Source organism: Miscanthus floridulus, chromosome 18 (genome assembly GCF_019320115.1).
Source record: "Miscanthus floridulus cultivar M001 chromosome 18, ASM1932011v1, whole genome shotgun sequence".
NCBI lineage: Eukaryota > Viridiplantae > Streptophyta > Magnoliopsida > Poales > Poaceae > Miscanthus > Miscanthus floridulus.
In genome coordinates, this window is record NC_089597.1 from 15,818,008 (window position 1) to 15,835,038 (window position 17,031).

Below are 17,031 nucleotides of genomic sequence, written 5' to 3' on the forward strand. Positions count from 1 at the left end.
CTTAACCTTATCGTCCATCCTTTGAAAACCGAAACGATTTCCATCGTAGGGGCATGACAACTTCGATTGCCTAATCGATCTCCATTACCATGACCTAACTTAATTGCCTCTGCAAAACACACGTTAGTCATAGTAATCTTGTATTGACATTAATCACCGAAATCCAACTAGGGGCCTAGATGCTTTCACATACAACTCTGATCGGTTGAACTGAGGCATCAACACTCATCGAAACACCAATTCAAATAAATAGAAAAACCAACTTAGGCCGATATGATTGGGCCATCGATATCTCAACATATAACACACGCTTCACTGCCACCAAACCAGCACGAACTGGTCACTACACTGCACCCCCACCCCCCGAACGATGAACGTCAAGACGAAAATGCCCTCGTCACCGCTTGCACCGTCGTTGCCGATGATGTCCCACACTGAGTAGCCCTCTGCAAAGTAGGGCTAACCACCATATTCCGCTACACATCGTGTAGCCCTTCCACGATCAGATTCGTTTGCGTCGTCTCTAAAGACGCTTTCCCACACCAGAATAGCCACTGTAAAGCAGGGCTACCCGCCACAGGCCACTGCAAACTGCCAAACTGATGCGAGAGGACCTGCCTCAGGAGCAGACCAAGTCGACCCCACCCTCTGAGATCGACGCGCACACCTAGCTGTCTCATCGAAGGTCGAAGTGCCACACACGTCTTTCAGCTGTCGGTCACGAGCCTCCTTGCGCTGAAACAGTTGCAACTGAGAGGGACTGCCCGTCGCCACACCACACAGGTCACCTCGGCAACGCAAATCCGATGGCCATCACCTCCCACGTCAGCCTCCTCGCCAACTCCGTAGGCGCCTCCCACGCCATATGCCGATATCATCGCCAACTTCGTGGTCGCAACTCACCAAATTGCCAAACAAATGCTAAACCCACTAATCGCTGGTCCAACGCCCTCCTCCCGACCACCTTCCACAGCAGTGGACACCAAAAACTTGAATCCTCAGCTATTCCACCACCTTTCTCGCCACGACGTTGGCGGCCGTCGTAGACTGACAGGCACAAGATTCCAATGCGACGCCTCCAAGGAGAGATGCGATGCCATTGGCATCGCCATCGCCTGACCAGAAACGTCTTAAGGTTTTACACTCATAAAGAGCACGCCACGCAAAGAGAAGAGGGCCGATCCATGGACGCTTCAAGGAAGAATACGGTGCCCGAAGGCAGCGCCGCCATCAGTCCAATGGACACGCCATGGCTCCTCGACCCCATGCGCCGCAGTGGCCAATGCCAGTACTTGCTGCACCAGCCTCCGCCCCACTAGTGTAGCCAACCCCGCTCCCACTGCCGGCGGCCATCGCCGATGTCAGAGCCAACCGTCGTCACTGAAGATGACGTTGGCCGCCGTCCCCGAAGCCGATGCTGGCCTCTGTCACCATCATCGGCGCCGCACGCCGCAGCCATCTCAGGGCCACCGGAGCCTTGCCGTCGTGCCTTGCACCAGCAAGCCACAGCCGCTGCAAGCCATCTCGCCACGCCACCCAGCGATCGTCGTCCCAAGGCACGACACCGCGCTGATCCGGCCCCGGGACTGCCAGATCCGATCGTTGGGGAAGGGGACCCGCCCCGGCCCACCGCTGCCACCATCCGACGATGCTCGGGCCACGCATCGTGGGTGGAGAAGGGCAGGCTCCGGAGCACCGCCGGATCTGGCCGCCTTCGTTGCTAGGACCGCTTGATCCGACCGCCGGGACAAGAAAGCCGCCACCGACCGTCATTGCACGGCCGGTCCTTAAAGTATTTGGTGGTCCTCTACATGTGGGCGCCGCTCGAGGCCGCGGCCCGTGGCATGCCCGTGGTGCACCTCAGCACCTGCAGCGCCGCCACCACCTCCTTCTTCGTCCACTGCCTCGACAGCGCCGGCCGCGCGTTCCCGTTCCAAGGCATCGGGCTCGGCAGCGCCGAGGAGGAGGCCAAGTACACGTCCATGTTCGTTGTCCGCGACCACCCCGACGCCCTGGTCCCCGAGCGCGACCGCCTGCTGCTCAGCCTCACGCGCTCCTCGTGCTTCGTTGTCATCAAGACGTGCGCCGACATCGAGCAACCCTACATGGGCTACCTCTCTGAGCTCCTAGACGGCAAGGAGATCGTCCCTGTCAGCCCGCTGCTCGTGAACGACTCCGAGGCCGGCGGCACCGGCGCCGGCACATCGTCCGAGTCCAACCGTGTCACGTGGTGGCTTGACGCCCAGCCCCCTGCCTCCGTGGTGCTCGTCTCCGTCGGCAGCGAGTACTTCATGTCGGAGCAGCAGCTGGCGCGCGGCCTGGAGCTCAGTGGCGAGCGGTTCTTGTGGGTGGTGCGGTTCCCCAAGGGCCTCGAGGATGGCGACCACGCGGCACGTGCGCTGCCCCACGGGTTCACCTCGGCGCCTGGGCACGGTCTGGTGGTGGAAGGGTGGGCGCTGCAGAGCCGCATCCTGGCGCACCCGGCCTGCGGCGCGTTCCTGTCACACTGCGTTTGGAGCTCCGTGCTGGAGTCCCTGGCGACGGGCGTGCCGATCGTGGCGCTCCCGCTGCACATCGACCAGCCGCTGGGCGCCAACCTGGCCGCAGAGCTGGGCGCCGCCGTGCGCGTGCCGCAGGAGCGGTTCGGGGAGTTCCGGGCCGAGGACGTGGCGCACGTGGTGCGCGGGGCCATGCACGGGGAGGAGAGCCGCGTGCTCATGTGCCGCGCCACAGAGCTGCGGGAGGTGGTGGCGTGGAATGACGCGGACGGCGCATAGGTCGATGCGCTCGTCCAACGCATGGCACGGCTCTGTGGCAAGGGACAACAGCGAGTGGCCGGGCGGCGCCCATGGGTAGAGGAAGTCGAAGAGGAGGTCCGGGCGGATTGTGATTTGATTGCCACTATCGTCTACGACCACGTCAGTTCTAACCCTCCTCGTATCTATTTTTGGACTTGGATGAAATCACTTAAATACATTAGACAACCAAACGTACGATTTCATAGTTTGGTGACCCAGATGAAAACAACTCAATATTTTAAGGACTAGCCATGCAATTTACTCATATATATATATATACACCCTCTCTCTCTCTCCTAAATACACGTAGCCTCGTAGGACTCGGAGCAACGGATGAAGCGGAGAGGAAGATTCGTCTCCGCCAGGTCCTACTGCGTAGCGTGTACGTATTGGTCCTGTTCGGCTTACCACACATTCGACTTGTTCGGCTTCTTTTTTTTAGTCGGAACAGTGTTTTTCTCTCACAACAATTCAGCCAGAATAGTGCTTTTCAGCCAGTTTCAGCTAAATTTCCGACCAGTTTCACTAGATCTTCATATCTTCAACAAGGGATAAATTGGACGACGGCCAGGGCATCCGCGTGTAAACTTCCAATGCCCGCAACCGGCAAGATAAAGCGCGAACGCACAGACATTCTGGCTCAGTGTGTTCGGATGGTTCACTGCACAGTGAATTTTGGATGGTTTCGAATATTTAATAGTGTTCTGTGAGAAAGAATAAGCTGAAACAAGCTGAAAGTAGTACAGCCGAACACCCCGAAACATGACAGCATGCGTTGGAATTTTCAGTTGACTCCACGTATGTAAACTTAGAACTTTTCTATATATCAGCGACACACAAAAAAAAAACTACTTACAATTATTGAAGGTAGCTCACGAGACCCTACGACATCTTATTACTACAGAAGAAACTAATTAGGGATCGATTAGGCGGTTTTCCAAATCGAGGACGGTTCGACGATGAATGGCTCGGCATGACTACGGTCTCGAAGCAGTTGAGCCCGTCGAGAGCCGGCGCGCACTCGGGCTGCCGCCCCCGCGCGGAGCCATCGCGCGTCTCGGCCGCTGCGGCTTCCTCCTCGGCCGGAACCGGCCTCGGCGACACGTCGCTGCCGGCCCGGGCGTCCGCCGCGAGCTTCGCCAGAGTGTCTGCCGGAGCGCCGCCGTAGGCGAAGTCCATAGGCGCCTCGCAGAAGACCATCGACGTCACGAGCCTGTCCATCGCCGCCGACCTCGCTGTCGCTGCTCTGATCTCGGTCGTTGGTCTGGTCGCGTCGTCTGAGCTCGGTCTCTGCCTGGTGCTTTCGTATTGGCACGTACGCGGCCCCTGTGCGAGGTCTTATAGTAGGGGTCAGCGGCAGGCACGGCCGGGGACGGAGTCGGAGTCGGAGTCCCTGAGGCACGCGCGCGCGGGGACGCGGAAAGAGCCCGGTGGATCTGCGGCCTGGCTCATGTGTCAGCGTCACGCACGCGGAAGCGGTGCCGCGAGATGCTTGACGTGACGTGACAGTATGCGACGTGTTGTTATCAACGAACCGCGCGCGTCCGCGCCACATTTTCCATACTGGAGGCCCACTGCCCCACCGTTGCGCAAGCAGCTGCCCTGTTTCATGGGCCGGGCCTGCAATCGGTTCTGCAGCGCGGTCAACCGTCGTCGTAAACTCTAAATCCACGCAAATTTGTCTCTCTCAAACTCTTAAAACTCCTTTGAGTTGCCTATCTATCACGGTTTAAATTTGTTTTAAGATGGTTTTGTTGTTTTATGAAAATTTGCCAATATATACTTGCCAAGATTTTTGAACCGTGAAGAAAAACTCTAATCTAATAAGAATTTACAAAATCTGGAAAAAATTCCTAGATATAGATTCAGATACGATAAATAAAACTAAATAAAATACTTAAAAGCTCGTTAAAATATATCTAGAAGCTTCAACAATGAGATTTAGCTCTAGAAAAATGTAAAAGATATACACAAAAATTTCACAACATAAACAACGGCATCGTATTTTTTATGTGGCCACATTTATACATTTATGAAAACACTTTGAAAAGTTTCCATAGTCTTATGCTTATTTTTCTATTTTCCTAGAGTGAAATCTAATTTCTAGAAATGTCTAGATATATTTTCATTATAAACATTGCTTCTGTGTTCTCGTGCCCTAATTTATTTCTAGGATTTTGTTCAAACTTTTATACGCTTAGTGAAATTTTTTGGTATAGAAACCTTAAGTGCATACAAGATTTTTTTAATTATAAATGACAAAACCACCTAAGAACCACTTCTTACCGGAGTAGGGGTTAAACGAATTTGAGAGTTGAGAGAGATAGTTTATCCAATTTTAAAAGTTTGAAGAAGAAAATGTAAACTGTAATGAAGGCAAAAGGGACCTTTTCTTTTCCCAAACTGGATGTTGTACTTTGTCCATATTGTACTAGTACTACTGCGGACATCTTTACAAGGCAACCGCGGCTGTCCTTATTGGACACGGAACATTGCCTCGCATTGTAATAGAGGAAAGAAAAGATGTACCAAAGAAAAGATAGCAATGTCCGATGGTACATCTCCTAACTTTTCACCGCTAGAATTTACAGTCTCTCTCTCAACGCTTGTTGCAATTTGCTTTTTATGGTACTAAAAAAAATTACCTTGCCCTAAATTTTCACAACTTCGGCCCCGTTCGGCTTGCTGAATCTTGGCTGAAACTGACTGAAAAATACTGTTTTGACTTAATTATTGAGAGAAAAACACTGTTCCGGCTGAAAAAAATGACCGAATAAACCGATTTCTGGATAAGCCGAACAGGGCCTTCACCGCAACTCACAAACACGTGCCAAATCCTAATAACACCGCGCACAAACGCCCAAACATGAACTCGCCAAGAATTTGCATCAGGCGCGGGGCGGCGTGCATGTCAGTACGGAGCGACGACGGCGTCGAAGCAGAACCTCCCGTCCACCGCCGAGCAGTACCGCGTCTCGTTCACGCCGGCGGCGCGCCCCTCCTGGCCACCGACACCGCTCGCCTCCTTCTCGGCCGTCCTCTGATCGGCGGCGGACTTCCCGCCATTCCCCGCCGACGCCGATCTCGTGCCGCCCGCCGCTGCACCTGCACCCCTGCTGCTGCCCTCCGCCTTGGCGCGCCCCCCGTCGCGGCCGAAGCTCTCCAGCGCGCCGGCGCTCATGCCCGGGCCGAAGACGTTGCCTGGCCCCGCGCCGACGAGGGACATGGCCAGGATCCTGTCCATGCCGTCGTCCTCTCTCCTCTGCCCAGTTGCCCACTGCCCACGCGACGGACCGCCGACGGGACGAAGCGGTTGCTGTCTAGCACGTACGTACGAGACGGCCGGGGAAAGTTGAGATGCATACAACTGCTGCCGCGTTATTATTCATCTATATATATTTATAGAGGCGGCGTGTTCCGCCGGCGCCGCCAACCGTGGGGACGCGGACGTGCCCGTTTCGGACTCGCATTGACTCCGACGAAGTCATCACAGCCGCGAGCCGTCCAGATTGGTTTGCTTCGCTATACGTATATACTACACGCTTACATCTTCCATCAGTTTGGTCAAAGTGGTACTACTGTACTATATTCGGATTCGTTTTTTTTATGGTGTCAAAAGTGTGTTGCAAACTTAATAATGACGACTGTGCAGCTGTGCTGAAGTGCTGTACATCCGAGAAATTAAAGATGAGTATGCACTAGGTGATGCTTTATTCAGCCTGTTGGCATTTTTTCTGTGCTCAAGTGCTGTACATTCTGTGTCTCGCATTTTTTTTTATGGGGCTTCAATCTGATTCATAGCCCATGGACGGTACAATTTTTTTATTTATTTTGGGCCTGTTCTGCTGCACTACATCAGCAGTACTTTTCAACGAATCAACAATGTTTTCTTCTCACAACATTTCAGCATAAGCATCAGTGTAATCCAAATTTCAGCGAAACAAACAGGACCCAGGTATTTCCTGTATATAAGGTACAACTTTCGCTTGTTTATAGGCTGTATCTGACATGAGGTACTTGCTGTAAGGTAGAAGTTTCACTTGTTTACTAGGCGCTCGATGGTTGTGTGATCCGAAGGAGACAGCGCCAACTCCTCAAGCCAAGCAAGACGATAGAGGTGGTAATTGATTAACATTCAAATCCATATTGATAAAGTCCACTAGAAAACAAAAATGCTAAAGGACACGTGTGTGTTTTATCTTGTCTTGGCACATGGATTTGGGCATCGTGTGTCTCCTTGCCACCACGCCATTTCTTTGTTTGATTTGAAGGGCCCACTTTGTCTGTACCGTTGTCCGTTGAAAATTGCTATCTATTTTTGAGCGCATTTCCTCTTCCTCTTCTTCCCCTCGACGCTCTACCCCGCGACGCGCTCCCAAGGCGATTTCGTCGGCACTACGGCGATTGCTCCGGTGAACTCGTGCTTCCCCGTCGCGGAGTGCTGGCGAAGGTATTTTACAGGATCCCCGTCGTGCTCTGGCCGCTGATTTTTCCCTTGTTTGTTGCTCCTTTGCTCTTGTGTGTGCTGAATCCCATTTCGTCACGTGGAGTAGATTTCGTGGATCTGTGTATTTTGATGACGGTAGAGGGATGGAGATTTGGGTGGGAGATTTTGGGATATAGGCGGGTGGCGTGGATCGATGAGGTAGGGGACTCGACTCGGGGCTCAGGCGTGCCGGCGTGGGGAGCAGAGCGTGTGCTGCTGCAGCCTGCGGCGGATGATGTGGGGAGCGAACATGAAAGCGGGTCCTGGGTGCCGTCGCTCCTTCGCGGCCGCGGCAGCCGACGAGCCATAGGTAGCAGTAGTGTCTATCTCACCGGCCAAGCTAGAAACAGGACTTGGCCTTGCAGGACTGCACGGGGACACGGACGGAGATCTGCTCACCGGGAGCAGGACAGGCACCGAGCAGCTGCAGCTTGCCTGTTGAGTGTTGAGTTGTTGACGGATGGGCCTTTTTCCTTTTCAGAGGTCTGTAGCAGAACAGCTTGCATAGCCTCATCCCTGCAGTATTTGATTACTACTAGTATTTGACTAGTCCAGTCTCGTCGATTTGTTCAGCTAACTCGGCAGAGTATTCAAATGTTTGCTTCTTCTTATTTTATTTTACTGTGTGTATGTTCAGTTACCTGAGAGCCAACTACCTACAAGGAGGTATCCCTTCAGAGATTGGCGAGCTCGTGCACCTCACAATCTTGTATGGTCCTTCACATTAGCATCACCCATTGTCCAATTGTGATTTAACAATGTTATTATTATTATTTCTATCTGATGTGTTCAAATTGCAGGGACCTATCAAGTAATCTGTTGAGAAGCACAATACCGGGCTTGATTGGAAGCCTCACTCACCTTAGCTTTCTGTAAGTTTTTCTTGTGCCCTTGTTGGAAACACATAAATACATAGTGCTGATGATTTAAAAGTAAAAAAAACTGAGAGAGAGCATATACTTACCATGCATCTCCTAGGAACATGTCTACTAATTTCTTCTACGGAGAGATCCCAAATGTCGGTGCCCTCGGGACCTTCAAAAACAGCTCGTAAGCACCTTTGTCCCTTCTTTACCTGCTTGTTCCTAGTTCTGATGTTGGATAGCTGTATTTATTGTTGTTGTGTATTTGCTCATGTGATGCAGGTTTGTTGAAAATCTAGAACTTTGTGTCCTATCCATCCAGAAGGGTTGCCGTGGAACCCTCGGCTTTCCTGCTATGCTGCCGCACTCCGATCCGCTCTCTTCAGCTGGCAAGTCTTTCATTTCTATTCGTGTTATAGTGTTGAACTCTTTTTTCACAATTTTGGTGCAGGTGCAATGTGTGTGACTGACTGGTGGAGTTATTTGTTTCTGGTTGAAGTAGATTTTTCTCCAATCAATAACAACAAGACATCACACTTTCTGAATGGCATTGTGATCGGCTCGATGTCAACCTTGGCTCTTGCCTGGATACCTATGCTCGGATTCCTATGAATTTGCTTGCTGTCCAGGAAGAAGAGCATTGGTGGAAACTATGTAAAGGTGGACAAGCTAACTCTGATAGCTAGATCTTCTTTTTGCACCAATGGCATTCTGTGGTTGATTGAGGACAGGGGATGAGGACTCATGGGAAAACAAAAGTTTAGATGGGAGTGTGATAGCTAGATCTTCTTTTTTTTTACTATGTCGTGCTTTTCTTCTAGTTGGACTTTAATTTGCAACATAGTTAGGTTTTGGATAGCAACATAGTAATCTGTGCTAGAACATGTTGGAATCTGTTCTTTGTTATTTGTGCCAACACACACCTCTTATTTGAGTGTATTTTTCTGTGAACTTAAGTTTAACTTGTCTAAACTGTGAACTGGTATGAACTTAATCGTGAATATGAGGTTGCTTCAGTAGTCCAGCATAAGTTTTTTGAGCTAGGCAATTTTTTTGACCTGCATGTAGCCATGGAGAATGATGAATTTCTACTGCAAACTGCATTAGAATTCTACTGAACCGTGATTTTATTCTATTCCTTTATATAGAAGCACCATTTTGTTGATTGCACATTTATTAGTAGTAAATTGCATACTTCAACTACTGCAATTATGGTGTGTAACATGTGCAATATCTGGTCTTTATAAATAACTTTGTCACTATTTTAGTTAACTTAGAGCATGCAATTGTTCTTGCTTTAGGGCATCGATATTCTTCTGTATGGGCTATTTGGGACTGGAAATGGGTCTTCTGTTTTAGTGTAAGCATCAGACACTACATTTTTATGGAGTGCATATAATTTATATTTTAATACAACTCTTCTCTTTAAGGAATAGATCTTTTGGCTTGATACGACAATTGTTTCCTTAACTGCAGTGAAAATGCTGAAGGGTAGCTGAAGGGTAGTGCATATATTAGCTGGTTTCATGATATTCTTCTCTATTCTGGGTAAGTTTACTTGTCATGGGACTAGTATTTGATTCTTTACTAGATCTTTGAGATAATAGATTTTAAGCCTAACATGTATGATGGAACTTCAAAATTGGCCTTGTCTTTTCATAGATTTGTGCCAGCTCACACCTTATTTTTGTCCTTGTCTTTTCATAGAAAAAAATTGTTCGTTGTGATTCGTGCTAACATATGTTGAACTTTATTAATTATGATTTGTGCTAGCACACACGTCTTATTTGTCCTTGTCCTTTCATACAAAAAAAAATTATCACTTGTGATTTGTGCTAACACATCTTGAATTCTGTTGATTGTGTTTTGTGCTAGCACACATCTGTTATTTGTCCTTGTCCTTTCATAGAAAAAATTGTCTCTTATAATTTGTGCTAGCACATTTTGAACTTTGTTAATTGTGATTTGTGCCAACACACACCTCTTATTTGTCCTTGTCCTTTCATGAAAAAATTATCCTCTTATGATTTGTGCTAACACATCTTAAACTTTGTTAATTATGATTTGTGCCAACACACACCTCTTATTTGTCCTTGCCCTTTCATAGAAAAAATTATCTCTTGTGATTTATGCTAATACATCTTGAACTTTGTTAATTGTGATTTATGCCAACATGCACCATTTGTCCTTGTCCTTCATAGAAAAAAATGTGTCTCTTGTGATTTGTGCTAACACATCTTAAATCTGTTAACATGTTATACAACTGAACCCTTGATCTGTCAGACCTTTTGTTACAGAGAAGAGGTAGTCTGCAGCTAACCGGATCAGAGAGAAGTACCTTGATAGAATTCCAGTAAACTTCTACCCTCATGTATGCATTGTTTTTTGTTTGTGTTGATTTACTCAAAATCCTAAAATCTTCTCTGTTAGTGCGTCCGATCTGCAGCTTGGCCGTGCTCTGCTGCTGCTGCTGCATGCTCCCGGGCATGTGAATAGACTGCTATATATGCTCTGAACATATAGTATCTCCTTAGGTCTATCCACTAATGGATTAGTGACGTTTATTGTTCTTGTCCATAATAGTCGCAGTGCTCTGTTTCTATTAATCTGTTCTATTCATGAAAAAACAAATTAGTTAAATTATTTTTGAGGGATGTAGCCGCATGCAAAGCTAACCTGCGCTTTACATATAGTTTACTACCATGTTTCAGAGATTTCAGGCTACATCCCTCAATAATAATTTAACTAATTCTTGGTAGGAGGCTGTTAGAGATTTCAGACATTTATCTTCAGTGCTTGTCATAGATCTGCTAGATTTCTAGATATTTATCTTCCTATAGAAAAAAAATTGTTAGTTGTGATTTGTCCCGACAAATTTTAGAAATTTGCTAGTACAGGATGATTGAGTCATGCACTAATGAAATGTAATAGTTTAATTTATTTTTCTTTCTTTCTGACATGTGCTATAATTTGGTAGGTTGATCTGAGTCCTATACTCATCAGTTGTATACCCTCACAATTATGGTTTCATTCCGAGGACTCTTTGTGAAGATAATGACCCAATGGAAGTGTTGGTTCTGATGCAGGTTAATCTTCCTTCTTCCACTTGTCTCTATCTTGTGGGGACATTTGTGAAGAATGTAGAGTATTCACTCTTTGGATTACAAGGTCCTTGTTTCTGTTCAATTACCTTGGTTCGTCCGTCTGCCACCCCATGCGATCGATCCCACCTCCGTGCGACAATCACGATAGTTGTTGATTTTCCTTGCATGCAGTTGTTGATTTTCCTTTGCATGAGACCCGCGTGCGGTGACAATCATGGTTGTTTCCTTCCATGCAAAAGGAAGTGCTCCCTCACGCGACCATCACGCCTGTTGTGATATAACTTTCTTGAATGCAAAAGAAAACTACTATCAATCAATCAAATCAAATCAAATAAGAAATTATTCTCATGAAGAGGTTATGATTTTCCTTCATGCAAAACAAACGAACATGATTATCTACCACGTTGCGGTGGCGGTCGATCCCTGCGGTGGCGGTCGCGTCGCCAGCTGATGGGAGGTGGCCGTTCACTGGCCTTATCCAGCGAGAGGACAATCTCACCCTCGCCCGCGTCATCCAGGAGCTAGCAAGAGGCCATTCACTCAACGTTTCCTCTGTGCGCCTCACGTCAGCGTACGTCAGCACTGACCGGACCCACCCAACCAGCGTCCGATTACAAGACCGAGACGCGTGGTCACTGCTGCTACTGACCGGACTCTGAGCCTAGCGTCCGGTCACTGCTCCACCAGCGTCCGGTCACTCTGTGAACCCCTGTCTTTTCTGTATAGGGCGCCGGTGAAGTTTCTAACCCTTGCTCAAATGTGCCAACCACCAAGTGTATCACCTTGTGCACATATGTTAGCATATTTTCACAAATACTTTCAAGGGTATTAGCATTCTACTAGATCCTAGATGCATATGCAATGAGTTAGAGCATCTAGTGGTACTTTGATAATCATATTTCAATATGAGTTTCACCCCTCTTAATAGTACGGCTATCTAACCTAAATGTGATCACACTCGCTAAGTGTCTTGATCACCGAAACAAAATGGCTCCTACTATTTATTTTAACCCCTTTTAATACCACTAGATCATTTCAAACATACAAGCAATAGTGGTACCATACAAGCATCAAATTCATTTGATTTTAATGAATGAGCCTAGGACATGATAGGAATGACTAGATGCACTAAACAAGTCCTTAGCAATGGATGGATGACATGTCAATCAACTTTACCTTGCTTTGCTCGAAGGAGAGGCATGTCATATAATGGGGGGTGCATCAACACATATTTGAGAAATCAAGTATGTTCAATTCATTCCTTAACTTGCAAAACCTCTTCTCATCAAGTGACTTGGTGAATATATCGGCAAGTTGATCTTCGGTGCCCACACTCTCAATGCAAATGTCCCTTTTTTTTGTTGATGATCTCTTATGAAATGATGACGAATATCAATATGCTTTGTTCTTGAATGTTGAACCGGGTTGTTGGTGAGCTTTATGGCACTCTCATTGTCACATAGCAATGGCACTTGCTTGAATTTAATTCCAAAATCACTCAAAGTAGCCTTCATCCAAAGTAATTGAGCACAACAACTACCGGCTAAAATATACTCCGCTTCGGCGGTTGAGAGTGCTACACTATTTTGCTTCTTTGATGGTCAAGACACAAGTGATCTTCCCAATAGTTGACATTTGCCCGATGTGTTCTTTCTCTCAACTTTGCATCCCGCATAATCGGAGTCCGAATATCCAATCAACTCAAATCTTGCTCCTTTGGGATACCACAATCCAATATTTTGTGTATGCTTCAAGTACCTTAATATTCTCTTTGTTGCTTTCGAATGACTTTCTCTTGGTGAGGCTTGGAATCTAGCACATATGCAGACACTAAACATCACATCCGGCCTTGATGCGGTCACATAGAATAGGCTTTCAATAATAGACCGATACATCTTTTGATCCACCATGTTGCCACTAGCATCACTATCCAAGCTTCCACTTGTCCCTATTGGTGTACTAATAGCTTTAGCATCATACATTCCAAACTTCTTTAGCATGTCCTTGATATACTTGCCTTGACTCACAAATGTGCCATTCTTCATTTGCTTGATTTGAAGACCAAGGAAGTAACTAAGCTCTTCAATCATGGACATCTCAAACTCACTTGCCATCATCTTGTCAAACTCTTCACAAAAATCTTGATTTATTGATCCAAATATGATATCATCAATATAGATTTGCATTACAAACAAGTCATTTCCAAGCTTCTTGGTAAAGAGAGTGGTGTCAACCTTTTCCATCTTGAATCCCTTAGAGAGTAGAAAACCCCTCAATCTCTCATACCATGGTCTTGGTGCTTGTTTCAATCCATACAAAGCCTTTCTCAACTTGTAAACATGGTTGGGTTTCTTTTCATCTTCAAAACCGGGAGGTTGCTCAACATACACAAGCTCATTGATGTACCCATTGAGAAATAAACTCTTCACATCCATTTGGTACAACTTGATGTTGTGGGCACAAGCATAGGCTTATAAGATCCTAATTGCTTCCAATCTTGCAACCGGGGCATATGTTTCTCCAAAGTCAAGACCTTCAACTTGAGTGTAACCTTGAGCCACTAATCTTACTTTGTTCCTTATTACTATTCCATCTTGATCTTGCTTGTTCTGAAAGATCCACTTGGTTCCAATCACATTATGATCCTTAGGCCTCTCAACTAACTTCCATACTTAGTTTCTTGGGAAGTTGTTTAGCTCTTCATGCATAGCATTGACCCAATCAAGATCCTTTAAAGCTTCATCTATCTTTTTAGGTTTAATGGATGACACAAATGAGAAATGCTCATAAAATGAAGCCAATCTTGATCTAGTTTGCACACCTCTTGAAATATCACCAATGATAGTGTCCAATGGATGATCTCTTGCAACATTGGTTGGTTGATGCACTTGCACTTGATTGCTTGCATTTGATAGATCACTTGGTTAACATGATGAACTAGCCATTTGTTGTTGATCTTGCACTTTGTCATCACTAGTTCTTGCTTGAACTTGATCATGAGAACCACTAGCTTGCACATTTGAGTTAGAGAGCACTTGATTCTTGTCATCTTCAACATCAATCACCTCTCTAGGCCTTATATCACCAATGTCCATGTTCTTAATTGCATTGACCAATTGAGTGCCTCTTACATCATCTAGATTCTCATTTTTCTCTTGAGAATCATTTGTTTCATCAAACTCCACATCATGAACCTTCTCATGAGTACCACTAGCCAAATTCCAAACTCTATAAGCCTTGCTAGTAGTGGAGTAACCAAGCAAGAAACCTTCATCATATTTCTTTTCAAACTTGCTCAATCTAGTACCTTTCTTCAATATGTAGCATTTACAACAAAAAACCCAAAAGTATGCTATGTTGGGCTTTCTTCCATTCAAGAGCTCATAAGGTGTCTTCTCCATCATAGGGTGACAATAGAGTCGGTTGCTATAATAGCAAGCCATGTTGATTGCTTTAGCCCAAAATGAATGACTCATATTGTACTCACTCAACATTGATCTTGCCATGTCAATTAAAGTTCTATTCTTCCTTTCAACTAAGCCATTTAATTGAGAAGTGTACTTGGCCAAGAATTGATGTCTAATTCCAAATTCATCACACTAGTCATCAATTCTAGTGTTTTTGAATTCACTACCATTGTCACTTCTAGCTTTCTTGATGGTTGTTTCAAACTCATTGTGAATGCCCTTGACAAATGATTTGAATGTTGCAAACACATCACTCTTATCAATAAGAAAGAATACCCATGTATATCTAGTGAAATCATCCATAATCACAAATCCATATTTGTTTCCACCAATGCTTGTGTATGTAGTTGGTCCAAACAAGTCCATGTGCATCAACTCAAATGTCTTAGATGTGCTCATCATGCTCTTCTTAGGATGTGTGTTACCAACTTGTTTTCCAGCTTGACATGCACTACATAGCTTATCCTTCTCAAATGTAATATCTTTCAAGCCTCTAACTAAGTCATGCTTAATCAACTTGTTCAATTGTTTTATTCCAACATGACCAAGCCTTCTATGCCATAACCAACCCATACTTGACTTAGTGATCAAACATGTTGTCAATTGAGTTTCTCTAGCATTGAAATCAACCAAGTATAGATTTTCATATCTAAATCCTTTGAATATCAAGTTAGAGCCATCTACACTTATAATCTCTATATCATCCACACCAAATATTCACTTGAAACTAAGATCACACAATTGAGCTACCGACAAAAGGTTAAAGTTCAAGCTCTCTACTAGTAGCACATTGAAAATGCTCAAGTCATTGGATATTGCAATCTTACCAAGCCCTTTGACCTTGCCTTTGCCATTGTCACCAAATGTGATACTATCAATCCCATTGCTCTTGTTTTCATTGATTGAATTGAACATTCTTGGATCACCGGTCATGTGTTGAGTGCACCCACTATCAAGCACCCAATGCCTTCCTCTGGCTTTATAATTGACCTACAAAAGAAGATAAATTCTTTTTAGGTACCCAAACTTGCTTGGGTCCTTGAAGGTTAGTTACCAATGTCTTTTGTATCCAAATGGCCTTATTCTTTGGGCCCACAATTGGTGTACCAATGAACTTAGCCTTCACACCTTTGGCACCCTTAACAAGCAGGTAACAAGAATCAAATTTAATTGAGGATACAATAGGTAGCTTGTTCTTATTAATCTTGCAATATTGCTCTACATGCCCAACTTACTTGCATCTATTGCAAAATCAACCATTTCCCTTCACAAAGTTAACTTTAGGAGTGACAAAGACCGCCTTGTCTTTCTTGGGGGTATAGCCTAATTCCTCTTTGTTGAGAGAAAACCTTTGGCTACCCAAGCACTTTAGCAAGCGGGCATCTCCACCATAGGCATTACCTATGACACGAGTGAGATCATTCGCCTCCTTCTTGAGGGTCTCATTTTCCACCATTAATGAGGCATCACAAGTGAGACCATCACTCAAAGGTGAAGTAGAAGTAGTAGTGCTACAAGAAGTGTTAGTGGGAGCAACTATAATAGGCTTATAAAAAGATTCATCAATAAGATCACATATTAGTCCCACATCACATGATACAATCACTTGCTCCTTCTTGGCTTCCTCTTTGACATGCTCGATTAGAGAGGAGTGAGCTTTCTCAAGCTTAGAGTGAGCTTTATCAATCTTCTCATGGGCTTCCATTAGCCTCTCATGAGTGACATTGAGCTCATCAAGGGATTGTTCAAGAAATTTGATTTTCTTGTTCAATTCCTTGCACTCCTTTCTCTTCATCTCAAAGCAAGTATGCACTTGCTCACACATGTCCATGAGCTCCTCCTTGGAGTACTCCTCCTCATCACTCACATCATATTTTACCTTGGTAGGTTTTGCCATGTGGCATGTCGAAGGGGTGTCGAAGATGGAGGACTTGTTGTTGATAGCGATGCTTGCTAGTGCTTTCTTGATAGATTTCTTGCCATCATCACTAGAGTCATCACTATCCAAAAAGCCATCACTATCCCAAGTGACTACATAGCCTCCACCCTTCTTCTTCTTCTTTTGGAAGGTCATTCTCTTCTCCTTCTTTTCTTTCTTATCCTTCTTGTGCTTCTTCTTCTCATCCTCATCATTGTCACTATTATAGGGAAAATTTGCTACAACATGATCGGGACTCTTGCAATTGTAGCATCTTCTCACATATTCTTTGCTTTTGGTATGATCTCTTCTCTTTCTTGCACCATAGCCCTTCTTCTTCATAAATTTTCCCATCTTGCGTACAAAGAGGGCCATAGCTTCATCATCAATATCAC

At 45.7% G+C, this 17,031-nt stretch overlaps 1 protein-coding gene, 1 long non-coding RNA gene and 1 pseudogene across 2 annotated transcripts; 2 read left to right on the forward strand and 1 right to left on the reverse strand.

Moving 5' to 3' along the window:
• The first annotated feature begins 1,386 nt into the window (after positions 1–1,386).
• LOC136523347 (UDP-glucosyltransferase 29-like) lies at positions 1,387–3,384 on the forward strand (annotated as a pseudogene).
• A 2,240-nt stretch (positions 3,385–5,624) lies between these two features.
• LOC136520197 (uncharacterized) lies at positions 5,625–6,144 on the reverse strand. The gene has a single exon (XM_066513647.1). The coding sequence runs from the start codon at positions 6,040–6,042 to the stop codon at positions 5,710–5,712; it is 333 nt and encodes a 110-aa protein (XP_066369744.1). The 5' UTR covers positions 6,043–6,144; the 3' UTR covers positions 5,625–5,709.
• A 977-nt stretch (positions 6,145–7,121) lies between these two features.
• Positions 7,122–8,157, forward strand: LOC136521509 (uncharacterized). The gene is made up of 3 exons (XR_010775567.1): positions 7,122–7,248; positions 7,922–7,993; positions 8,085–8,157. It is a non-coding gene; the product is annotated as an uncharacterized lncRNA (long non-coding RNA).
• The last annotated feature ends 8,874 nt before the right edge of the window (positions 8,158–17,031 follow it).

Coding starts and splice junctions, on each gene's coding strand:
- LOC136520197 (XM_066513647.1), bottom strand. CDS start 6,042: ATGGACAGGATCCTGGCCATGTCCCTCGTCGGCGCGGGGCCAGGCAAC.